Source organism: Molothrus ater, chromosome 4, assembly GCF_012460135.2.
Source record: "Molothrus ater isolate BHLD 08-10-18 breed brown headed cowbird chromosome 4, BPBGC_Mater_1.1, whole genome shotgun sequence".
Taxonomy (NCBI): Eukaryota; Metazoa; Chordata; class Aves; order Passeriformes; family Icteridae; genus Molothrus; species Molothrus ater.
The window spans coordinates 13,646,902-13,674,766 of record NC_050481.2 but is presented as its reverse complement, the minus strand read 5'-3'; the positions used below and the strand labels follow the sequence as shown (position 1 = coordinate 13,674,766).

Here is a 27,865-nt window from a genome sequence, read left to right as displayed (position 1 = left end):
AGAACATGCAAATTGCATAAAGAGAAGAAATAGTTCTGGAATACAGTTCCTATCATTTGAGGGATAATAGTTTGATTTTAGTGATTGCTGAAAAGCCACAAAGCACTGCAATTCAGCAGTAACTATAAAGGCTCCTGTAAACAGCAATGGAGGAAAATGGAGGCAGATAAAAGGAGCCATTTTTAAGAAATTAACCCCCTCCTCTTCACCATAATGAATGTTATGCTTCCACTTAAAAAAAAAAAAAAAACTAAAAACCCAACTCTGCTACACATCAGAAATGAAATGAAGTAACAATTACGCAGACATTTTCTGCTAACCAAAACCACACTTCCTAGTCTTCAAGGGATCATTTGTCCCTGAGACAACCACTCTGGCTCAGGCTAGACTCTAAGTTATTGATGTTGTTTATGGAGGTGGGGGAGTGATTCCATCTGTCTGTGATGGGCACTGCATGTTTTGAGGAGAAAATAGTCAATTCCAAACAGTTTACTGATAGAAAGCTTGACCTGGATGAGCTGAATAGCTACTGGGTGTCTGCCATGCACAGCTCAGTCTCAGCAACTGATTTGTCCATGATAATCATCTTACACAGATGAACCTTACATTGTGGTTTACATGTGTGTGGGATCTCTATGTTATCTATGCTAATAAAACATTAATCAAAGGCCAAATTTATAGCAGGCATTTTGTAAGTAAGGTCAAGACAGGTCAGCCTCACATAATAGGAAACAACTATAGGCTAGATCTTAACACTGTAACTGAACACCCTTGTTACTTTACCTTGGCCCTTGGGATCAAGACTAGTAGCAAAATGTTTTTCCTGCCTCAGAATGGTGTTTCGCCTACCATAAACTGAAATGCAACCATTAAAAGCCATTAAAATGGCCATTATTTTTATGTATCTTGAGAACATCTACATCTTAAGAAAGAAAATCTCAAATAGCCATTTCCCCATTCCTAAAATGATAAAAAGGTATTTCTATAGCATATTAATTTATGTAATAAATTATTATGGTTTTAGTTAGGTAGTTGTCCTAATCATGTAATATTTATTTTCTATTTGGATTCTTACTAGCTGAAGTTACTCACTAACTGAAGTTACATTTAAATAAATGGCATTTCTTACAATACACCTTAGCTAACTCGTTAAGACATCTTGAAAAAAATCCTTTAGGAAAAAAGTAAATACTGTTCTTAGCCTGCCTCAACAACCAATTCAATATTAATGAATAAAATATTGATGGTTCTGAACACTGCTACAAGTCAAAGAGCATGGCCTCATCACCTTCTCTGTCATTTTCTATAAGTTCCAATAATATACATATAAAGTTATGGATAGAACATTAAACTAATTGGTAATATTAAGAGGGTTTTTTTCCTTAGAGGGCCTCTCCTCCTTTCTAGTTTAAGAGATAGATCAGAAATAAATGAGCAAACTGGAATCTAATTTTTGAGACAGAGGCTTATCTCACAATTCCTAGCAGTAATGTCTTTCAAATATCAATTCCCTTTCTCAAGAGATTAGCTGAATACAAATTATACTTTCAACATTAACCAGTACACAAGGACAGGAAGAAAGAAAATCCATGACACACAGATAAGCAAAGTATTTAATGAAACTAAAGAGCATTAAGATTCTGCAAAATCCCATATTCAGAATTAGAACTGAACCAAAGTACTAAAGAACATGAAACCATGCTCGTAAAACTTAAAGAAAATTACACAAAAAGAAAGAAGAAAAATTATTTTTAAAAAGTTCAAGGCACAGAACTCCCTGAAGGCTAAGGCAGAGGTGCTATCAAATATTGTGACTTACCTTCCTTCATTAACAAGCTCAATAAAGGCCAGGCCAGCATTCTTCTGTATAGAGTTTTGCCACTCCTGTGTAAAGACAAAACAGAAGAGAAAACTAGCTGTATAAAAACAAAACTTGGAAGAAGCATTTTCAGAGACAAAATAGGACACTTTCTTTTCCACTTTAGCAACTTACAGCATCCTCAGCAAACGCACAAAGCATTAATTGTGCACGGATCAGGAAGCAATGAATGCCAGCCTGAAGGAATAGGGCAGCACTATTTACTTAAGGTCGTAAGAGTGGAAGAAGAAAATCCAAAAACATCCCACAGAGGATTCCATAATTTTCCTTTGTTATGTCATGTAATAATCGTGAACTTGCTCTGGTTCATGGATGCTTTTTGCCTTTCTGAACCATGATAGTGCCAGAAACTGTTTCACATTAAGGCAAGGGTTATTTCTTAGACACAAATTTCTCTTTCTCTAGCTGAAACCTAGTAGGGATATTTCCTAATAATAACCCTCACTTCAGCACCACATAGTCATCTCTAATCATTTTAAAAAAAAATCTGTTAACAAACCAAATATTGCACCATTAACACATTATGTTTTTTTTAAAAATGTAACATTTTTAACACACTGAAATAATGCTAATGGCAGACGAACATGCACTGCACTTTCCTTAAATCCAGCTGAACCTTGAATTAAACAAAACTCTATACATCTTAAACATGTAGGTGGGATTTGCCTGGCTCCCATAAGAGACACAGTGTGAGCAACCAACTCAGATGACCTATCACTGGGGCTTGTTACCCTCATTTGAAAGATGAGAAGAAAACAAAATTACTTAACAAACACAGAAAATAAATTTTTTTAATCTTAGACCACATAGGAACAAGTTAACCTAGTTAAAAATTAGAGCAGCAATTAAGTGTGTACCTCATCTTTTGGGGAAAATGTAGAGGCAAATAGAACAGGACAAATACAGCTCTTGATTTAAACTCTTCAACTCTTCTAATCTAATACAATCTATCTGCAGCAGACAGATAGTTAAGTTTCATGTGCTGTTCCACATCAACTTCCTTGGTTTTTTTACTCTTTGTTCTATGAAATAATAATCTAACTGATTATCTACATGACTACTTTTATCACGGTGGTTATTTTTAAAAAATCTCATCAGCTCCAAGGCAGGGAAAAAGTTCAAAACAGGAAAAACGTCTGAAACAAATTTCAGATTTCTGAAAGTAGGAGGTTTTTAATACACAGTGTCAGGGTGCATTTTTTGGTGCTCAGTGTTGCAGAATTACCTCTCAGTCAGTGAGACAAAGGTTTGATCAGACACACACTGAAACAACGTTGTTATTTACAACTTAAATCCTGCCCCTCTGCCCCCACCAAAAAAAAAAAAAAAAAAGTATTTGCAAATTTCAAATGCAGGGGAGAAATTGTAACTCTGATTTCTCAAGCTGTTTTTCCAGGCCTAACAAATGCTTATCCTGTTTATCATGCTCATCATGTTTTAGCTGCAACAATGTATTACAATTTTCAAGGAGTCAGAATTAAAAGCAGAATAACTGGAACACGTGATGTATTATTAATCACAAATTATAAATGTATTTTAGTGGAAAACAAAAAGCCTTTTAGTTTCTAATATTCTAAACAAAAGAGCACATGCAAATAATCCTTCTAAGAGATTTTAAATGTAGTATCAGGTTCTAAATATTTAGCTTTATATAATGATAACTGAAACTATTCTGTTAGCTGAAGTGTGAGAAAACTCAAGAAAAGCAAAATATTTTTTTTCATTTATGACACTGTCCATCTGCTGTTCTGCTTTCTAAAGAGTTCACAACAATACTTGAAAATTTAATTGGTGAAGATGGAGGCTGCCAAAAGTGAAAAGAAAGTGCATTTATCATGAAACTTTTCAGCATTTTTCTCTACATCAGACATCAAAGAAGGTGTTAGTCTAAACATTTTCATAAATCACAGCTGAACACACCCTAAAGCTTATTTTAATAGTTGAAAGAAAAGACTAATGGTCTTCATCTTTCATGATCCATTCAATATTTCCCCACAGTATATGTTCACTCTCAAACAATTACACTCAGTATACATATTGCATTATTATATCAGCATCTTAGTTATCCATCTCCCAAAGGTATTAGGGAAAAAACATGTTAAAAGCTTCAAACTCAACCACTAATGCAACTAAATAACTACAAAACACATTTCAGCACTTTTCTGAGGAAGGGCTGATCAACTGAGTCGATAATTTCATACCTGTTCTCAGCTGTAGGTAATTGACCATCACTTCCCATGGCTGTAAATGTTTAGTGACCAAGAGACATCATCTACTTCTAATGCTTTTGGTCTCTGTACTCTCAACAGTGAAGCAAGGGGAAAACCAAGAAGCACTCGACATGATCACAAATAACTCCAATGAAAAATCAGCATAACAAGGACACAAATAAGAAATCACATTTTATTCAAATACTTTGTCTGATAAGGAAATTTCCTAACTCATTCCTGTGTAACCTATTTCCTACTGTGCATTTATTTCCTTAACAGAAACTATAAACAGCCCCATAAATACCCGAGGCAAGGACTAAAACCTTTCCTGAAGTGGTGCTGCAAACTTGATCTGAATTATAATTTTGTATGAAACACTGCATTTCCTTTCTATACAGCTCAACTCCGAAGTGAGCAAAAATACATCCCAGTCCTCTCTAGCTTTAATTTTATATCATCAACAAGTTTCATTAGCACAGTCTTACTGAGTGCACAAGGGTCATGAAATGAAAACATTAAACAGTAGTGGTCTCAAACCCCTGCTTTCAGAAACTAATCATCTCCCTTGAGGTTGATATCATGACCTGTTGTCCTATTTGAGCAATGCTGGGGTTATTTAATCTATTTTACAGTGGGGGTTTTTAATTAACCTTAACTAATTATCAGTTGTATGACAGCACCAAATTCTCTAATAAAACTCATAAATTACTACATTTACTTTTTTCTGGGAAATACCAAGACCAACAGCATGCATTAGACTATAACCAAAGACCAAAACATACAAAATACCAGAAGCTGGATAAGACCATAGCCAGCAACAAGATTAGTGTAGCGAACAGGCTTCAGTTCCTGTACATCCCATTTTATGTCATTGTGCCTACATGTGTAGCTATCTCAATCTTCAGATGCATTTTAAAGTCTTTCACACTATTTCATCCTCATATTTCCTTTCATAAAGAACAAGGTACATCTCTAATCCCACAGAATGGTAAATGAAGTTCTTAAAAAAATTCTGCCTTGAATTTAATTTTTTTCCATTTGTTATTGGCTTCCTACCTATTCTGAGTATCCTTGCTCAGATCAAATACTTCAGGAACTGCTTATTTACCCAAAAAGCCTTTTTCTGCAAGCAGCAGATAGCAGGAGCCAGTTTCAAAACAAAGAATGTAGGTGGTTCTTTATACAATGTGTAAAGAATCTATCACCAAAAGCATACCATGGTGATTAAAAGTTCAATAGGATCAAGAGGAAACAGAACAAGTACATATCAAAAAAAATTAAACACATTAATATTGGCTAAATACACAGAAACTGCATCCAATCCAGAAGTATCCTGAGCAAAAGTTGCTGGAGAGTGGAAGAGTATCACACTAGTCCCATTTGATTCTTTTTGAGCATGTCTCTATGTCTATAGTTGGAGACAGGACAAGAAGTAAAGTGGAGCCTTTATCTAGCCCAATATAACCATTCCTAAACTGTAATCACTCAAACAAATAACAAGAAAATTTTGTTGATGCACATTTTTGTTGGTTTGGAATTTGAAATGCTTGCCTGTAGGCAGCAAACGGGCATATCCCCCCCTCAGCTGTACAGCCTTGGTAAAGTAAACAATTATGGCAGGGGTGTTGGACCTAGATGTTCTTTAAGGTCATTTTAAACTCAAACCATTCTACAATTCTCTTAATACCTCAAAACATACATTCTTCAAGGTATATACAAACATTTCCAACACCAACCCATCAACTAGTCTGATGGCTAAGCAATTAACCATGGATCTTGAACAGAATATTTAAAACATTTCCAATAGCTAAAAACTGCTCTATTTCCAACTGTAACAAACTGTTCTGCTGCTCTCATTCATATATAGACACATGCATGCTCCTCAAAAATGCACTTTTCTGAGAAACTTAAAAAAAATCCTTCTAAACAGTTTAACGTATTCTACAATTAAGGATTATATCTAGCAGTGGAAACACACACTCATCAGCAGGCAAAAAGGAGAAAATTCTTCACTAATCCATCCTTCCCATAAAGCTGGTAGAGTTTTGATCATTTATTTTGGTTATGAAACAAAGGAGAAGGATGACTTTGGTACTGACAACTATGAATGGGGCACTAAGGAGCAGGGTGGGAAAATGTGTTAACATATGACTAAGAGACATATTATATCCTAGAGTAAAGGTCAAATCTGCATGAAAAACTTGTTCATAGAGAGATACACTAATCTTTAAGTGCCTAAAGTAAACTATCAAGAACTTTTCAGCAGTGTTTGCACTTGGTGTCAGCACTCTCTCAGCACCACATCCACTACAGGCTTGAATGAACTCAGCAATAAAGAACATATAGTGAAAAGTAGATTATATCTCAGCTGGGTTCTTCATAATTAAAAAAAGTTAGACTGCATGTTAAGCAGAATCTCTGAAAACATAAATTACTTTTAAAGGTTGAAGCATGCTTCAGTTATTTTAATCTATGAAACTCCATTGAAAAAAATTAGAAGCAACATGGACTTATAGGAAATCATATCTAGAAACCATGCAGCAATTTAATATCAAAATTAGCAAAGGCCAAGTACTTACAAAAGAGGAACATTTCGCAAAGATGTGACACAAATTAATATAAAAATAACATGAGAACACATTTGAGATAGTTATCCAGTATATATACAGACATACCTGTATGCTCAAATAAAATTTAAAAATCATAAACAAATAACAAAAGAACAATTAGAAACTGGCTAAGAAAAAAAATATTTTCTATAAATATTTTCATGGCCCTTTCTCCACAGAACATCACCACTGTTGCTGAATCCTGAAACAAAGTGAGAACTTGCAAAAATATTTACTACTATCCTAGAAATTCAGAACCTCTTGTCACCCAAAAAACATTATTGAACAGGCTTGGATTTACTGAAATTTAAACAAAGGCTTCTCTATGAAAACTTTAACTTGGCATCTCTGTAACAAGCCAAACCACCTCACTAATCAATACAGAGGGTTTGATTTCAATAAGGGTGATAAAAGTTACTCTAACCCTGGCCAGCTACAAGCCCTCAACAGATGATGGTCATTAGGGCTCTATCGGGGTCCCACGTACTCGGGCTGTACAAATGTGTCCTATTAGTACAGGCCCTGTCTGCTTGGCAACTCCGGGCTCAAGACAAATGGCAGCTGCTGCCCTTCAAGGTCTGAAGTCAAGTCCTCTGGGAATCTGAAAGCCCAACTGGAAAAATCAAGGCCTGTTCATTAGAGACTGCTTCAGGGGAAACTTGCAAGGCTGCCATTAGAACTTTATAAGAGAGCTAATTATTTTTATAAGACTTTTAAAACTATCAAGCACACCCCGTTATAATAAAAAGTATTTACTGCTGGCATTCCATTAAAAAAGACATTGCTTTTTGTCAAAAAATCTGCTGGTGACAGTACACAACTGAAGTCTTTGTATTGAAAATTTTAATGAGTCTTTTAGGAGAAAGTTGTGTAAAAATTGACTAGATGAGAGAGCTTCTTAAGTGAAGGTATAACACCACACCCACTAATGTGAGAAAATATCCCAAACACACTCATATCAAAGTAGTGAACCACACATAAAAGTGGGCTGAGATTGTGCATGTGTGATTATCTACCCTTGAAAAATAGAAGCAATTCAAGAAACAAATACATTCAGTGTTGCAAAGGTGACTGAAAAGAACAAACAAAATCCTTGTTTCAAATCTGCACTGCTGAGGAACAGCCAAACATGCTGCAGTGCGTATGTATTAATAAATCAGTCAGAACGGCACAGGACCCACATGGTACCAAACATTAAGGCTAAGCAGAAAAATGAAAATTGTTACTGTTTCAGTATTTTTCCTCTGTTTTATCAAACAACAAAAGAAATAATGATAACTCCTTTCATAAAATATACTCTGGGGAAAAGCTGGTACATGACCTTTTTTTTTTTATTCATAGTCACAAAATTCTTTACTATTTTAACTATGAAACCGAATCAAAGTTTCTGATACTGAAATATTTTCCCAGCTGCACAGCATGACAACACTGTATTGAGTTCTAAGGTTATAACAGATCACTAGTACAGAGTATTTATTACAAATCTGTTAAAAGTGCTATATGAAATTCATTAGTGCTCCTTAATCAATTCTTGGACCAACACGCACATGAGCTTCCGACTGCCTAATTCAAAAAAGCAATTACAACCCTAGTCCTCATGTAAAAGGACGACAGAAAGAAGCTATGTGAAACCAGTTTAAAAGAATGAAAATGTAAAGAAAACAGATTAGGAATGATTTATATCAATGCCTAGTGCTGAAGTTAATTACAACTAACCCAATAAAATAGTGCCTTTATTATTGTACAGCAAGTAATAACCTTAGATGCAAAAACCAGAACTCTTTGCTGACTTTTGCATGCTCAATTCCACAGCACACTACATTAAGAATTAAAGAAGTAGTAAATAAGCCATACAGAAACAGCAGGTTTTTAACTAAAAGCAGAAGACTCCCCTGCTGTTTAACCATGTGGGTTATTCCATGTAAACAGAGCTTCCTATAAACTAGTATTATGTTGTTAGTGGTAAATGCCTAAAACTATAATGAGAGTTTAATTTCAACACTTAAAAGTTAGAGTTCAGGTCACAGTAAGCTTTTATAGATTCTGAGAATAAATTATACACATGTAGAGCTGGAGTTACATACTTAAGTAGTATTTTTACTTCAGTAATTTTTTAAAAATACTTCAGTATTTTAACTTCAGTAAAAATACCACAGAAAAAACTGTCAGTTTATCAGACAATGCCTTTTGTGCTATGAGATTACTCTCAAAGTGACAACTGTAGTCTTCTCTACAAAGGACATAAATCTATCCTAAAAAAACACATTGTTATGAAAGATTTACGATATAAAATATTACAGCATATACAATCTTTAAAAACTACATACAGCCAAAAATCTTGAGATAGGTTGCATTTGCCAAAATTTATGGTAACACCAAATATTTTTAAAACAGCAATAAAAGAAAACTTTAACTTAATCCAAAATTCATACAAAATTATAAAAATATCACATATAAATACAATTATAACAGTAAGAATTTTCACAACATAAAAGCTGCATATCTCTCTGATCAAAATGCATAAGCCTCATTTTTGTATCTAGTTTCAAAGAAGTATGAAAAACTGGGGAAAAAACTGAATGAGTGGTTTTCAGGTCCCCAGTTTCTGATGGAGGAAGCAATTTCCCCAGGCAGCTTTTCCCTTTCTCTCTCCCACTAGCAAGCTGTTGCCATGACACCCCATGAAACAAAATTAGGGGTCAGGTTTGAGTTCATCCAGCAGCAAACCTTCTCCACTGCAGTTTCCTCCCCAGGTTCTTTAACCATCGGCTATTTTCAATGCCAAGATGAACGACTAGTTTCAGAAAGAATGCGAACAGGAATCTTAAAAATTAATTGAGAAATCCAAGTACCAAGCAGTTCTGTAAATAGGCAACAATGGGAAGCACAAAACTCTTAAGTCAAAGGAGATGAGTCAGAAAAACAGACGTGAGGAAAAGCAACAACAGAAGATGAACAAAGGGAAAAGATCCAAATAATTAAGTTGCAGTGACAGCATAATTTTCATTAACAAAGGCAAACAAATTGAGGAATAGCAGGAGCATAACGCAACTGACCCTTGATTTCAGTACTTTTTTGTTTAACTGTGATAGTAATTTGAGATTTTGTAAGACCACTGAACAGGAAGGAAAATGCCTTTCAAGGTAGACTACAAATTACAAAAACGAGAAAATCACAGCAAACTCAGTGCTGTACAGCAGCACCAGTAGTGCTGGACTGGTCCCACTGATAGCAACATTCATCATCACCATGAAATAGCAGCAATCTTCCTGCTCAGTGTTCTTGGCTTCAAATAAATAAATTTAACTAATAAAGAAACAGGACACCGGTTTTGGAACCATAAGCCCCTTTATACACTGGGGGGGTTGGAAATAATGATCTTTAAGGATCCCTTCCAACCCAAACCTTCGATGATTCCATGATTCTGGTATCACCCTTTTCCCCAAATGTAGCTTGGCTTCTATTTAAACTCTCATAATGAATGCATGCACATAATGAACATGATTCTTGTTATCATTGTACCTTTGAGGGAATGAAATTCAAGTATCTAAACCAATCCCACCTCTTCACTCATAACACCAGATATCCAAACTTGTCCCTTGATATTCCCTAAGACAATCCTATCCTAATGCAGATCTTTCCTTAAAAGATTTAGAGAAAATGGGGCTAAATCAATGTTTTTTTTAAAAGGCAGAAAAACTACTATCTCTCCCATAACTCTCCACTTGCATACTCTGTTCCTTTCCTCATCCTAGATCTATTTTCTTGATTTACACTAAAATATAATATATATAAAATATGTTGCAACAAAGGTCTCTATTATCATCTGTCACTACAATAAACATGATAAATAATAATTTTTTGCTCCTTTCACTGCAAATCCTTACCTGCACTCACCAAGCAGATTTACCAAAAGAAAAATATATCTATCTTGGTTTCAGGTAGAAATAGAAATAAATATCTGCAGAACTGTTAAAAGAGCCACTGGAAAATCCAGCTGTTTCTTCTGAATCAAAATTGACTCTGAACTAGGATCTAATACCTAATAGACCTCAATATCATGATTGCTGTATAATCTGAATTGTGAGTTTGTATCACTTAAGTTAGCACAAAATAGTCATGGAAAAATTAGTGCATTGCCAACGATCCTTGATGAGACAAATCTTTTCCCAGCTGCACAAATGGGCAAAAAGCAGAGATGCATATAAGTAAGAGTGCAAGTCAGACAATAAACTGAACAGCACCACTCCACAAAGTTTCTCTGGGTAGAACTTCCAGTAAATAGCACAGCTTCCCAAATCCCAAGTTCCCCAAGCAGCTCTGCTTGGAAACCGAGACACATTATTTGGTTTATTAACACAAACAAAAAAAGTTCTCGTATTTGTAATTAGTATTATACCAGCAAGAAACATTGCTGCTCACTGAACTTTCCATAATCTCCTGCCCCTCCCCTGCACTAACCCTCTTTCCATAGTCTCAAATTAAACAGACTGGCTGTAAAACAGCAGGGTGTCAAATTAAGCACACTTTATTTTCAGAGGTCTCCACACTTCGCGGCTGACTTCCTGTCAGGAAGAGTTCCATTTCAGTGCAGAGCCCCACCAGCAGGGAGCTCACAGAATTAAGTGCCAGTTGATATTACTTTGTTTTGCATTTACCACCCCTGAGAATATTGTTCAAAGATCTAGTTATAAAGTCAGCGTGGTATCATCCTTCTGACTAGACTGCCAAGCCACAGGGTGTGCTCTTGCTGCACAAAACTCACCTTAAATGGTGGTGTTTTTTTAAGTCCTAGTGTGCTGGTGAAGCAACAGGATGCCTTTTTTCTTCAGAAAAGTCTTGCTTCTGCAGCTAAATTATGTTCCCTCAGTTTTGAACATCTGCAGCACTGTACATTAATGGAAATTAAGCTGTCCTGTTCCCTATCCCACTCCCAAGATTCACATTCACATTAGACAATCCACTCTCCTCCCTAGACATAAAAACGTATACATTAATCAATCAAACTCTCAGCAACACAGCTTTAAGGGCTAATATTTCTAACTGTAGAGGGTGTGTTTTCCATTAAACTCACACCAACACCATGTCCTGAATCTCTCAGCAAATGCAAATAATTTTTAACTCACGAGAGTTTTTCTTCATATGAGCTTATAATATATGAGAAGTCTATAGAATCACTAAAGATTGTACTTTAGAAAAAGAAAATCAGGGAGGAAAAATCCTCATTTTTGCCACAGAATTCTGTTTTAGTAAGAACAACTTCGGAAAGTTCATCTCTCTACACTCCGGTGTGGCAAACTATTTCAGAGAATGGTTTTGTGGTTTGTAACCCTATCTTTTATCCATCTCTCTACCAAAAGCCTGCAAGACATATTGAATCCTCCAACCAGAATTCCAAGAAACAATGCTTCTCATCACTCCAAACAAAAATATCACAGCTTTAACTACACCTGTACACTTGTACCTCTCTATACACTTTCTTAGTCTAATATATAGAACCCATCTTGACTTTTTTTCATACTTCAAAACCACAAAGCTCAAAATTCCTTCCCAGAAAGCAGATGCGTAGCATAAACCAAAAAACACTAGTTTTTGCTCATCTTAAAATCTCATATTGTACATTTCATCTCCAAATGGGAGAATGAGTAAACCCTTAAAATATCCTCCTAGACCAGGTGTAATGGAAAGATACAGGGATATAAAGCAAACACATTTTTACTGAGACCACCACCTGTGAGGATACAACTACCAAGTGCTTCTTGCATCACTAAGTGAAGAATAGGTCACTTATTATTCGTGCAGTATTGGCAAAAAATTCTCAATACATCTAACCTATTTTCATGCTTAAGGCAAAAACAAAGTTAAAAACTTCTTTGATTTCTATTACTAAGCAAACTGTGAGTATACGTCCATTCATTCATGGCAAATTGTTTCTTGCATGAGTCTATCACAATAATGTTTTTAAAATTTAGCCACTATTGAACACAGACATTTTAAATAACCTATCTATAATCCATACTAAAAGCACAATATTCCTGAAGCCAGCAATTACACCTAAGAGAAAAACAGATTTCAAGCAGATCTGAAGTGTAGTAAATTCTGAACCTTAGCAATTTCAAGAAAAGGAGTTTGAAAGAAACTCCTACTTAAACATACTAGGGTGCTCTCCAAGCAATTCCATGGAATTCAACAGGCAATTAAACTCTCAAACAATTTAGAAAGCAACGGGAAATCAGAGTGGGGATGAAGTTCTTACAGACAGGCTTTGCATTATCATGGGGTTTCACACAGAAAATATTACAATAATCTAGTTCTGGAGAGACAAAATCTACATATTGCTTAAGTCAAAGAACAAAAAAATATATGCAGCTAATTTAAATGTAATTTCAACATTCTCCAGTTCAAAGGAAAGGTTTTCCCAGCTGTTTCCATTTATTTCAATCTTATCAGATTTGCACTTCAGACAGTTATCTACCAATCTGATCTTCACTTTTAGACACTTCAAATGTGTAACGCAGTTCAATGAAGCAAGTAGCAAAATATCCATAGCACATGTAATCCATTTGTAATTATCCCAAGTACTCCACTCAGTGACAAATACCAAGCATGAAAGTTGTCAATAGACGTTTTCAGCACCCAAACTGAAATCCTCAGATTTCAGAGATGGAAAAAAAACTCACACTCAGGAAGGAAAGAAGTTACACTAGGCATAAACCCCCAGATATTTCAGTGTAAGGGAGAACCCAGGTGTTTTAGAGAACAGATTTGGTAATGTAACCTTCTGTTTTGTTAGAAGGAGACTTACTGACACGACAGAATCTGAAATCCAAGCACCAAAGGACCACATTTAAAGAGTCTGGATTCCACAGCCAGTGCCCACCCACACCTTCCAGGCCTTTCATTCACATTCTCCCAAGTTAATCCTACTGACCACTAGCCAAACAGCTCACTGTGTGTATGTCAAGTGTCTTGCAATGCAGGAGAATGCAGAAATCCTGTATCACAACAAGTAAAAGGAAATGGCAATTGAGGACAAACAGAAGAATCACAATGTTGCTTTTACAAATTGAGAGAAACTAATTTGTTTCAAAAGTGGACTTTTCTACATCACTGCTGGATGCCCTTAAGCTCCTGGACTATTAGCTACTTTGTGAGGATATGCTGAAACTTTTCAGACAGATGATTTTACCTGGTGATAATAATTGTCACCCGAAACATTAATTGAACTTAAATCTCTTCTGCTCCAGGAGAATACTTCGATAGCATGGCCCCTGGCTACTGTGAGATCTACCTTTTCCTCTCCCTGGCTTCCCATCCTCTGTAGATTAAAACATACATTGCAGGGGAAAAAGAATTTTTGAGGAGAAAACAGTTTATAATGTAAAGTCTTTTCACTGAAAATATCAGAAGTAACACTATACATAAAGCTCAACAGACATTTCCCAATTACTTTCCACCCAGTTGCATCCTAAAAAAGGTTAGGACGAAGATCTTCCATGTTGTTTTCCAGTTACAAAGATCATGTAGTATTTGTTACTAAATTAAACTAGAAACATCCCTACTGCTGTTTGTATAATAATCATTAACATGCTTGGCAATCCTGTGTTTTCAAATGCTAGGATTTACAGTTTTATTAATGCGCCTGGATCCATTTGGTATGAAGCAGATCCGAGCAGCTTAAGAATTTAGATAGTCCACAGTAGAGTAAGATGATCTTGAATATTCTCCCTTCCACAGCCACCTCATCTCTACAAAAACCTAGGCTAGCAAATATTCTTCCAATCTTCAAATACCTCAAACAAGCACAAGCAATAAAATTTTAAAATAATTTTTAAATATTTTTAAAAAGAAGACAGAAGTGCATTATAAAGTTTCTGGCACAACATTTCATGGAAAGTTAGCAATATAAGGCACAAGGCAAACACCTATGTGCATGATTCATGCAAAATCTTCCCCTAAACCTCTCAATTTAGACATCAGTAAGTTCTTTTTTCAATTTATGTGCATTAAGATCTAAATCATTTTCATTTGCCTGAAAAAGCTATGTTTCTTATCATTTTATCATTAAAGCAATCTATCACTGAAGCTTTTTAACTCAAGTACAGCTGCATTAATCTTTGATACAGACTAAGATCCTATTGGCAGAAGTTCACACTGTATAAAAAGAAAACCTTTCCACTCCTGATATCTTCTAAATGGCTTTTAAAAGGAAATTAGAGCATGTATTACAGTTGATAAAAAAATCACCTGACAGCTTACAAAATCCTTACAAAATCTACCCTTTATGCCAAAGCACACACATATATATATATTTTTGACCACATATCTAAAGGATTAGCAAATTCTTTTAAAACTTATTTTCAGCTGTTATAACAAAGTGATTAGATGGAAGAACACTATTGTGACTAAAACATGATCATCTAATATTTGAGGCACATAAAAAGTATTTCAACAGCATTTATTCTCTTCATATCTCAACCAGGATATTGCTAAAGAGATTCCATGAATCTGCTGACTTCAGCTGCTATGGTATCACAGTGACATTGGTCTTTAGATAACCCATAGTCAATTCAATTAAAACTTCATAGCAATCATTGCAGTTATCCATCACATCAAATTGCACTTAAAAGTAAATTAGGAACCAGTGCAGATCAAGAGCATCAGCATAATGTGTTCTCTAAACCCACACTGAAAACCTGCCATCTTGTACATCAGCTAAAATCTCCAAGCAATTCAAAGGCTTGCCACATTTTAGAACACACTGTAGAAATCCATTCCTGAGGTAATGAACTTGGATCATTGAGGCAAAGTTATTTTTCTGAGCAGAGGATACTCATAAAAGCCTAAAGATCCCTCTGCATTCCACAAACACTTAAGCAATGGGGTGGAAGAGGAAGGAGGCTGTGGAAAAATTCTGCTGAAAAAATCCAACTTCTATTGCTCTTCCTTAGGGAAAATCATGGAATCATACAGCTTGTATGGGTACGTGGAACATGTTGGTATTGCTCAATTAAGATTCCTTATCACAGTAAGAGAGATGAAACTACCAAGATGCTGCTCGTGCAAGGAATGCACGCTGACTTCTTAATGAGCACCAGAATCTACCAGCAAAGGGATTTGGCAGAATACGAAGTATCATGCTAAAGAAATACCTGTGGCAAAAACATCACCTCTTAACCAGCGACAAGTAAGTTAGACATGAAAAAAGAAAAAGAAAAATGAAAGCAAGGTGAAGACCTTTGCCTATAAGGGCAGTAAGACCAACTTTTACAGTGTAATTTTTTTCTGTCTTAATACTACTACTCAGCCTCTGCCATAATTTTTTTAAATGCACATGTAAACCTCCAAAAACTGTCAGAGCTGCACATGACATGTTCAACCACGATTATATTTCACTGGGCAATATGAGGAAATGCTATCTCTGCACGTGAAAAATATTTGGAGTATTAGGGTTTATGCTTCCCTCTTCCATCTCCCCATGGAAGTAATACTTTATCAAGGTCCACTAATATATCTAATAGTTATGGTTATGCAGTTATATTGCAATATATCATATTATTATTTTCAGAAGATAAAATATTTAGCGATTAAATGGACTGAAATGTTGGTCTTGGTTTTACATACACTATCAGCTACCAAGAATGTGCCTTTAGTCCTTTTGAAAAAACATTGGATAGAGGAAAAAGGAACCGAGAATCAGAACACCTGGAACAAGCACATGGGGTGCATGTGTAGGCAGTAGTGGTGGAGGGATCATACAAGTTGTTGCACTATTCATTCATTTTCAGTTGTAACCTCTTAAATAGGTTGGGTGGCATTCCATCAATTTTAGGAAATTATCCAAGAGCTGAAATTATCCAAGTGTTGAATCAGATAGTGTAAGTTTATTTTGCAGTCTAGAACATTTAGATTCAATAGAAAAATGCTCTTAAGTAGAAGATGAAGCTGAGAAGAGCCACCTAATTAGTTCTCTAACACAAACTCCACTGATGATTCAGTTGATTGACTACAGAAAGTAGCATCTTTCAAGTGCCAGAAATTCTGTAAATCCAAAGGCATCAAGGAAAATTACAGAACCTCTCTCACCTATTTTGTACCTTTTCACCTTGGAGCTACAACAATCAGACAAATGCTTCATGCATGTGAGCAAGAGATAAATATTTTTAATCCCTTCATGAGAGAGGAGGGAAGACCACAGTCTACACTCATGTATTTCCACACAGTCATGTATTTCAAGAAAACATTTGACAAAGGAAAGGAATCAGAGTAGCATTTATGCTTTATGGACATGCTCTCAATTAATCTATGCTGCTTTGAGTTTTAGGCACAGAGAGAGAGTCCTTCTAGATGAAAATGGTTTCTTCAGGGGTGACATCAGTTTCCCCGAGAAGTCTTGACTCACAACTGCATGTGAGCACCTCCAACATCCTAATGTCACTCATTTAAGATGGGAGAACAGAAAGAGAACTTCTCTCTTTCGGCTGGTTTAATTACTCCGACAGGATGCCAGACCAGACAAGATGGTGCTTCCAGGTTCACTGTACTGTATGCATTTCTGATAAATGGGAAAAGAATAGATGACCTGGCAGAAGGCTCAGACAATAACATGTGATTTACAGGACATGAATGCAGCTACTATAAGATTTATCTGACAGCCCTCTCCGATAGTGGACTGTTGAGTATCCGATGGAATGATTTCTAGTCTGGAAAGTCTGCTACTGAGTAGCCATACACATTATTTATTTATTAGATGTTTTGGGTTGAAACCATTTTTAAATGATGCACTTCACAATGCTCAGCCATAAATTTAGTTTTAAACCCTAGAAGGGAGGTAGTGTTATTGGAATGTGTGTCAGACTGAATTAGGATGAGCAACACTACGCTTTTATAAAGTGGCCTTGAATGCAACGTCAATTCCTTCAAAAATGATATTAATGTCAAATAAGCAGGAACACTTTGCAGTAATATTAAATGAAGGATTCTCTATGTTTTGATAGATTTATAGAAATGTAAGTACACACACACAGACACGTCTCAAAATGTAGCGTGTCTATCAAAAAACACAACTGTTTTTGTCTTAGAAAAAGCCTTTTGTCTGTGTCTCAAACCACCTGTTTCTCTTTTTACCTTGTGTTAAACAGAAAGCAATATATCAACATGCAAAGACAAAAACATTAAGTAAGGGTCTTTTTTCATATGCCTAAATATATGAGTTTTAAATGAGAAAAGAAATTAACCAGGCGTCATAAATAGTTTCAGAGAATTGTACCTCTTGAATTTTTTAAAAATTACTTCACCCATTAAAGAGCTGTATTTTCACAAATTTAGGAAAAAATGGCAGGATATTATTATTCCATTTTCCACTTCTGTGGAAGAGAAATATAATTCAGCCACAGATCTAAATGAACATCAAAAAAATGTCAGGTGCTTCAGAAAAACAATCCAAGTATTTACATCATATCTACAATGTTTAAAATGAATTTTGAGAAGAGGTTATCATAAAAAGCACCAAAGATTAATCAGAGCAATCTTTCAATTTCATAAAACGATGGCTGACAAATTTGTGAAGTTTTAAATCAAATTTGCAGATACTTACTTCATAACTACGCCACATTATTTATGTGATTAAAAACTGGTTTTTGACCTGATCTTTTGATCTTTGGCACTGCATCCTCTCCATCTCCTCTTAAAAATTAATTAAAATTTTAGCAAAAGGATATCACTTCATTTCCCACCCTATCTTGCAGGGGAAAAAAAGAAAATAAAAAGAAGGGAAAAAAAAGAAAAAAAAAATCAATCAAGCTCAACCCCATCTCCTCCCAGTATCTGTAAAATGTCGGCTTGAAATTCAATTTCATATCTCTCAAGCTTTCATGTAGCAAAAGACAGTTCACTTCTTAACAAAATAAATCACTTCTGTGATTGCCATGCTGACCTCTTTGAATTAGGAAAATTCAAAGTGAAAAATGTAATTATCACCCCAGAACAATCTGTATACATCTGGAGCTAATTTTAGATTCATTTCTCACATCATTTTTCATATTCTGCCAAAAATTACAGCTGCTATGTAACTTTAAAAAGACTTTGAGGTCTTTGTGACTTTATTGGTTTATTTCTACTACTCCACAAAGAACCACCTCAGCCTGTGCAACTTGCACTGCTAAGCAATCACGGTAGCTTCAATTTGATTAGATTAGCATTAAGTGGCATTGTGACACATATGACAAATAGGTGCATTAGAGCACGTCATTTATTCCTTATCCTTTTCACTTCCCAAAACCAAACAAGTGACGTACAGTACAGAGCACAACATGATTTTAAGAAAGATTAGATTACCTTACCCAAAAAAAGGGGAAAGGTCAAGCACTAATTATTGATACAAGTAGCATGGATACCAAAAACTAATTTTTCTAAATGGCAATACCAGTTGTAAGACACATATTTAATACTTGGATTAGTTTTTACTTTAACATATTCCTGAATGAACAGTAAAATTTGATATATAGATTTCTCAGTAGAAAAGATTCTTTTATAATTTAAATCAGCTGCAAGTTCATATTCTAGAAGTTGTGAACAATGTTCACTTCCAGTACTGCCGTATGTAAAATAATGTCTAAATTCCAAAAGTTCCATAAGGAATATTAAATTCCTTTCAGGGTAAAATGATACCATATTTCCTGAGGAAGATGGAAAACTAGATGAGCAAAGTTCTGGTTACATTCATTAATAATAACCTCACTGGAAAACATAACTACTCTTCACTAGTTCATTGTAAAATCTATTAGGTGTAATCTCCAGAAGTAATTGTTCTTATTGCACTTTATTGACAATGTAGACTATCGATTTTTCACACCTTCTATGATTCTTTCATTTGTATTCATGAAATGTCTATCAGCACACTCTAAATAAATTTGGCAATATAGGCACTAAAACGAATAAATCGATGTGAAGAAACATTAATTTTACATTATCCTTATTCGTCAGGCAAGCAAACCATAGGGGTTGTAAATGAAGGTCAAAGGTTCTGAAATGGGTCAGAACCCTTGACCTCTAGACCAATACCATTCCCATTAAAAAAGGCTATTTTAAAGTTTTAAGTAGGGGAATTTACTACCAGAAAGGTATAATTTTAAGGCACCAAAAGAAAGGCTCAATAAAAACAGTCTTCCATTTAATTACCAAAAAAAAAAAAAAGGCAAGAAACCCCCCCAAAAATCCAATTAATAAAGCATACATAATTTTAAGAAAGTTCCTTAGGCTCTGTCTCTTTTTTGAACCACAGAAACAGGCAGTTCTCAAGTTCTTACATATCTAAAATCACTTTGCCTTTAGGAATGTAGAATGTCCCAAACTGATGACAACCAGGGTTGCTTTCTTAAATTTTTCTCAAATCCTTAGTACTTGTCAAATCAATTAGGAATGACAGGGTTTTAAAAGTATTTATCACTCATTTCATAACCTCTACACAAAAGGAAAAATTCTATTTATCCCAGAGGATTCACAGCATGTCAAGATGCAGGAATCAATCAGTTTCTTATATATTATATTGATCCTATCTTATCTTACAAAAATGACAGCACAGAATTATGTAGGCACACCATCTTCAAGGTTATGTAAATGCTCAATAGCAAGGAAACAAAAACCCACTTGAATAGACAAAATTACTATTTTTTTTAATCAAAAGGCCTTGTACATTATCTTTTAACCTATTACTAATGAACCTAAATTAAAAGTAAAATTTAGAATAAAATTTTATCTATAATTTCCATTGTGTTCAGATAGATCAATTTCAGACATTACTTAAACCTCACCTGAGAGCAAAGGAGCATCACCAGCTCCACAACTGAACTGCTCGATTTCATGCACACAAGACCTACAAAATTAAAAAAAAAGATACATAAATGCATGCTCTTATGGCACCAGCTATTAACACAAACTGTTTTGAAGTACAATAGATTTGAGGCATTTTGACAAACAAAACAAAATTGAAATTTTCATGCCACTTTGAGTTTCAATTTTGTACTTTATCAGCACAAAATAAAAGTACGTATGTGAAAGGGAAATCATAAATTCCATGCCGTCCATCTAAAAGAAGCAGCTAAAAGTAATTCTTACCCCCATTACTCAGTTTCATAAATGTTTGTATGTCAAAATGATCAGAAGTGTGTTTAACATATGTTATATTAATCCACTGTATCTACATTTTGCTATTTCTCGAAGGATTGGGTCATTATATATGCAGAGAAGGGAAATGGCTTTATGACCTCTGCTTTCTCCATGACGCGTTCTCCTTTCAGCCCCCAGCTATCAATCAAGTTTCCATTTTGTTTCATGGCAGCAGACATCCCAAACACTCTTATTAGTACTTTGACCCTTAACCCCACACTAAACCTAAGCAGAAGTGCAAGCAGTAACCTATTATATATTTTCAGGTTTTTTACAAACTAATTTGAGTATTATTATTTGTATTCGCCTTTTGGCTTGGGTTTGTCTATAACTGGGGTTTAGAACCAAAAAATTGGTTTCATGTGTTCATTTTTGTCCAGACAGTTCATATACACCCAGTGATTATCCTGCTTTTTCTTTGCTCATCCAATTTATGCAATACTCATCTACCCATCTATATAACTATACTACAGTCAAAATACTTTGAACCAGAGTCTCTTTTATCTTCAAAAATAAAGCTTTGAGAGAAACTGCTTTTCTGTTTTTTCTTATTAAATGAATGAAATAAATTTGTTCACAAGGCAGCTTCCATTAAAATGTTTATCAGCTAAAATGATGTCCAAATGCATAAACAAAAGTAGAATCCCATCTTTTCGAGTCTCAAAGAAAGCAATTCATACATTTTTTCCTTCCATTTCTTCTTACTACAAATGGTAAGCAAGCTAAACTCCTAAACTAAAAAACTTTAATTTGTGAAATTTAATGAAGTCTCAATTTTGATATCAGCAGTCCTCAGTGAAACACTTAGCAGTGTTTGATACTCTAATTGTGTTTCTGACAATGCTCATATTCAGCTCTTCAAACAGGATGACTGTCCTAATTCAAGAAACAAGTAGTTTCAAAAATGTTTTTAAAAGAACTTTAATTCCCTAAGAAGAAACTAGATCTGTTAGTGCAAACATAGCTCAAGTTAAGCAACCAAGGGATTCTATCATGAGTGCACTTATCACTGGAAGCTGAAACAAGCTCTTCTTGTCACATCTTCAACAGGACAAAACTTGAAAATTTTACTCTGAAAACAGTGGACAAAGCAATTAATATGACACAGTCAAATTTTGAGAAAATTGAAAAACTGGTGTTGCACTGCTAAATTCAGTCTTCCAATATACACAATTTTTTAAGTTGAGGACATTAATGTCTGCATTGCAGAACTGAGACTCATTTTTAAGCAGAGAGAAACCCAGCAGTAGAAAGAAAACGTCATCATCTCAATCTCGACCATTTCATGCCAATCTTCCACCAGGAAGAGCCATGATCACTGCTCTGCACAGGAATCCCAATCTTCTCAGATGTGCCAGAGAATCCTCCTCCATACTGACAAGGATTCCTCTTACCTGTATGACTCCCTTCCAATAAGAATCCAAAAAGCCAGGAGCAGACCCACGTGTGAGAGAGGCAGCAGAACACACTCCATTGACATAGTTCCCAAGAATACTTCAGTTCCAACACCCCAGTAAAAGTGTCGTGTCTTGTACCCAACTCACTACACTATACACTTTACTGTGTATCAAAGAGTTGACCCCGACACCAAAATTTTTCCTAAAGCTCACAAAACACATTTTGTACAACAGCTTCTATAGGACAAATGGCCAGGAGAGTCAGAAAACAAAGGAAGATGGACACAAAGAGGTAGTAGAAATGGAAATGATGAGGAGTCAGTGACAATGACCTCAGAAGGTTAAAGACAGAAGAAACAAGAGGCAGTGAAATCCAGTGGACAGCACTGTTTGGGAAGGCAAGAAGAAAGTTCCTAAATAAAGAAATTTTCAGTCTCCAAGGTAACAAAGAACACAAAACCCCCCTTTTCTTAAATGGAAACTTACTTGTACCTTCTATCAGCAACTCCTGCCCATGGCTGCCCAAAAGAGTCCGAGAAAGAAAGGGAGCAAAATCCACAAAAATCTCTCTCAGCAGTGGGGCAGCTTTTTCCAAAGCATGCTCAAGCCTGTCTGTAATACTAGTAAAGAGATATGTGTAATTAGCAATAAAAGAAGGAAGTTACTGGAATTTTGTAAAAAGGAATATAGATTTTGACAATTTTTAAGTGATATACATGTATAAGAAGGAATTAATCCAACACTCAGTATTTTCCCAAACCTTCATTAGTTCATTGAAAATTAGCAAAAGGACATTCTTAAGTTATGTGGTATCAGAATACCAATTGTAATATCAATAACATGAGCTGCAGCACAGCTGTTCAGATCAATTGGAGAAGTTACCTCATATTGGAGGCAGAATCCTCAGGCACTGAAGAAACTGCAGGAACAGATGGCAATTTTGAATTAGATGATCCTCTTCCTACAAGAGAAAGTAATAATAAACAAATTATATAAGAAAACATTCCAGGGATTAGAAAAGCAGACCAGAAACTAAAGCTTTGAGTTCTCAGAAACCACAGTTTTCAACTCTTGTGTGAGGACTCGGTGAACTCGTTCACCCCTTTGTACCTCAAATTTTTTTTTTTCCACAGAAGTCCTATTTACTTGCATTCATATTTACCAGGTATGCCATGGCAAGTTTTTTAAATGTTGCTTTAGCATATACAGAAATTAATTCAAGGAAGCATTGTAGTTTGTTTTGTGAAGGAAGTCAGATTAGGCTGTAGTGATTCCTTCTGGTCTTATAAACCAGGATCCTCTCTGAACAAATTTAGTAACACTTACAACCCTAGAAATAATGTTTTACACAAACAATGTTTTACACCTTTACTATGCCTATAATATGCTAATACATATAATAATGTTAATAAATAATATTAATAAATAATATTAATAAATAATAATATACAGCCAAATGGTAATGTTTTAAAACCACCTATTTTGGTTAGTGGAAATGTTCACCTAATTTCAAGTAACTTGCACAGAGAACCCTTAGAATTTTTGTCTGAAATTAAAATATGCATTTGTGTCAAAATCATGCAGAAAACAATGAGTGGATATTTTCAACAGCCAAGCTTAAATTTTTGCAAAACTGAGACTCTGAAAGAGGCAGCTATGATAAAATTTTCCATTGCACTGCCGGTGTCATTAGCATGATGGCAGTGGTATAACCTCATTTATGAGTTATTAACTTTGCCACATCAATTATTCAAAGGCTGATAGGGAAGACTGGGTCATTTATGTATCCCACACTTACAGAAAAAAAGCAGTTGTGTTATGTCAAATTGACACTACATGGCTCTCATCAGCAGAGGGAATCTGTAAATATTAAATTCTGCTGCTCCGTATATAGAGAAATACAACCTCCCCATACTGCAGTATGGATTGGTATTAGCAATGATGAACAGGGGGCAAGCTAGACAGCCAGAGACTTCACAGATATTTTCTGCCAGGATAGCAATGGTGACTCACAAATCTTACACTGCATTCCAAGCTATAGAGAGGAATGAATCTTAGCAGACAGGTTTCTGTGCATTTCCCAGGAGCATGACTGCTCCTAGTCCATCTGCAATCCTATCTCTTTCCACCCCGAGACCCTGTCCTATTCTCTTGCCTCTCACCTTGCCAGTTACAGATTTTTATGCTGCTGGAAAGGAGTGGAGAAAAAAAAAGGAAAAAAAGCCTGAAAAAAGAGATTTTAATCATTTTAGCTCTCACACGTATCTTAGCAAAGGAGTTACCCTTCTTAGAACTGTAACTATAGAAAAATTCCTAATGGTCCCACCTACAATGGAGTTGATTAATTCAGTTAAATGCAACCTGTCTGGAAATTAGCTGCTGAGATCTCGAAACTATCTACCAAAATGTGTCAACTGAAACTTTTCAAAGATTTTCAACTTGAATCAAGTGAAACAGATTTAGAAAGAGATGGCTAAAATAGATCCCTGAATTTATTTCTCCCATCAAATTTCAAACTTCTGCTCCAAAACTCTGGCAACACAGAGCTTCCTCCAAAAAATATCAAGGGCTTCTGGTGGGCAAGGGATTTTTTTGTTTTTCTGTCCAGAGAAGGTAGTTTTCTCCAATCTTATTTAAAGGCAGCACAGGAACTAATAAAATAAATTAGAATATCATAACCATGAAAAGTTTTGCTCTTATTTCTTTTTCTTTCTTCAGAGATAGGAGATATCTCTGTGAATGTGATTCATTTGTGTTTTACATAAATTCAACCTGAAGCTCTTATGCTGACTGCTGTATAGGTCTGATAGAATCAGAATGAAAGTGAGTGGGCCACACAGAATGAAGGATAAGAAACTGGTGAACAAAGTGTTAGCTGAAAGCAAAATGAAATGTGAATCTTCTGGGCACTGTATCCTAAATAATTTCTCTAATAAAGACTAATAAAATATATATTCCTGAAAGTTTCAAGGTGATGGCAAGATTTTGTAAATGTTCTTAATATTTTCATGGATACAATTCCATTTTTTTAACAGCTAGTTTTCCACAGCCAAATGACTAAAAAGTATTTTGGCTACTCCCAACAGAAAAGCTGTCAAATGATGTGCTGAAAATTAGAACACAACCTCCTGCCCAGAAAAACAAAGCCTACATAAGGCAACAAAGCCACATGATTCAGTGGTTTGTCAGATAATTTTGTAGCTGTCAAGTTTCTTTCCCTTTTAATTTTTTATTAAGACTTTAAAACTACAATGTCATTTGTCATGAGAATTTTTCTATTTAAATAATTTGACTAGAATACCCAGCTTTCTCCCCAAAGCCCAGCATCCCTATTCTCATTTAACAAGTCCCTCTAACTTGAAAATACTCTGAAGTCCACGTGTCCAAAAGGTGATTTATAGGCTCACACTACCCATAAATGGAAATCAGCCCACTGATCTGGGTAGTCCAACACAGTACCAAACTGAAATGGCACACAAAGCCTTCTAAATAGAAAGTCCTAAACAAACAGGCTGTGGAAGCAGCAATGTCTTGATACAGAAATGCTCACATGTGTTTTACCACATCTAAAATCTGACACCAGTAATCCACTCCTCACTGGGTATGGTTATATAGTCGATACTACATACAACCAAAATCCCACCCTATTAAAGCAAAGATTATCAGGAGAAAATAGGACTTAACAGTGAAGCATAACAGCATGATTTTTTAAATTAAATGAGACAAAAATAATTCTATGGAGCATTTGGGCCGTTACTTCAGCAAAGTAACTGAAGGAAAAAATTAGGGAAAAAATAAAATCAAAGGAAACATCTGCAAGGACAATGAGAGGGCTTAATAGCCATCACGAGGCTAGTAAAGAAACATACTCTCAGCCTAGGGTAACTTGGCTTTATTGTTGTTTGTTTTATTTTGTTGGGATAGGCTGGGGCTTTTTTAATTTTCCATTTTGTCAACAAAACTGGTAAAAATACTTTGAGTGAGAAGTAAAGGAAATCACTGACAGCACAAGACATGAGTATTTTTTCTTTAAGATATATAAAAAACCTGCACAAAATAGATTAGGTATAAATGTAAAACACTGTGAAATTTTAAGTAAATATCAACTTTTTAAAATAGACATAACAGAAAAAGCACTGATAATTTGAATTTAAGAAAGCATAAGGGAGGCATCTATATAAACAGATATTTTTTTTGAAGATTACATAAGGATATTTATGGTCTGAATTTCTTCATGCTTATCAACACCTAAAACCACATTCCAAACTTAGATTTTTTTTTTCACTAAAAGGGGTGAATCTCAGATTTATCCCAGCAGAAAATTTCAGGGTTCTTTCAATGGGATTAGGCATAGTGATTTTTGCATGCAGATTTTGTTTTGTGAAGGTATATTTTTTACTTTATTTAACTCAGAGGTAGCTTTTTATTACACTTTTTTTCTGCTTTTAGTGAAAAAATGAAAATACTTCAGTAGCATATTTTCATCCACAACACACATGTGGGTAAGTTCAGTAGCTACTTCAAACATGTGGAACTAAACTGACTTATCTCTTCCTTATCCTTTCACTGATAAACTGGCTCCTTCAAACTGACAGTTTTACAGACATTTGCAAGAACATAAAAGAAAATGCAAATAGATCATCTGTCTAGCACCCTTACAGTGAAACCTTATTGTTTATTCAAGGTCCCCAAGGGTCTAAACAAACAGTGTCTCAAGCAATAAAATATTGTTAAAAAACCCTTTGTGCAAGATCCTCATCCTTTTGCATATACGCTTACAAAGTGCACTTGGCAATGCACAAGCAGTACATGATAATTTACTTTGTGAGGAGATGGAGATGAAGTATAAAAAACCCCAGAGCTGAATTAAATAACCATATCTCTTATTTTTGTACAACAGACCTTCCCTACATAAATGCACCAGTGCCCTTGGTGGAAGAGGTATGTAGTAAAATAATGAGCTCATTCCAGGGCTGGAAGTGCACAATGCAAGACTACAATGAAAGGTTTTACAAGCTAATATAAGGGATCTGTTACATAAACACATCTGTAGGCTAAACCAAAACAGATTTTTATCAAACAACTTGAAAACTTCTCTGAAGAGAAGCGGCTTTAAAACAGTTTTTATACTAACACAGTATCAAGCCATTTCCATGGCATATCATCAGGATCTGAGGTTTTTTAAAGTGCCATTCTGCTTTGGTAATTAGCTTTCAACTACTGTCACCGTTAAGTTGGAATTCTCTTTGAAATAATTACTATAATCCAGTGAATTGCTTGAACAACCTCTGCACTGATGGTAACTCACTTCATGATCATTTTTCTTACTTTAGCTTGTCTCCTGTTAATTTATTTTATTGCATGACTTCAAGTTCATTTTCACCTATGTACAAAAATCAATGAATACCATTCATCTTTGCAAAACAAGCCAACTGCCACAGAAAATTTACATTTTCCTATGTATTGGACTAGAATTCAGGAGTCACAACTCTGTTTTCACCCGCTGTTACTGCTTATCCTGGTGTTTCTTCCAAGCATTCACTTCCTTTGTCACTTCACCCTTTGACATGGCCTTGTTTACAATTTCACAATTTGGGAACAGCT

The 27,865-nt window shown here is 35.2% G+C and overlaps 1 protein-coding gene across 2 annotated transcripts in view; it reads right to left on the bottom strand.

Annotated features, from left to right (window-relative positions):
• Window positions 1-27,865, bottom strand: part of LRBA (LPS responsive beige-like anchor protein) — a 368,959-nt gene that overhangs the window by 247,276 nt on the left and 93,818 nt on the right. For both annotated transcript variants that reach the window (XM_036381985.2, XM_036381986.2), the window contains 4 exons: window positions 23,144-23,222; window positions 22,748-22,881; window positions 20,510-20,571; window positions 1,820-1,884 (listed from right to left, as the gene is read on the bottom strand). In XM_036381985.2, coding sequence (XP_036237878.1) covers window positions 1,820-1,884; window positions 20,510-20,571; window positions 22,748-22,881; window positions 23,144-23,222 — 340 coding nt within the window. The remainder of the gene's footprint in view (window positions 1-1,819; window positions 1,885-20,509; window positions 20,572-22,747; window positions 22,882-23,143; window positions 23,223-27,865) is intronic.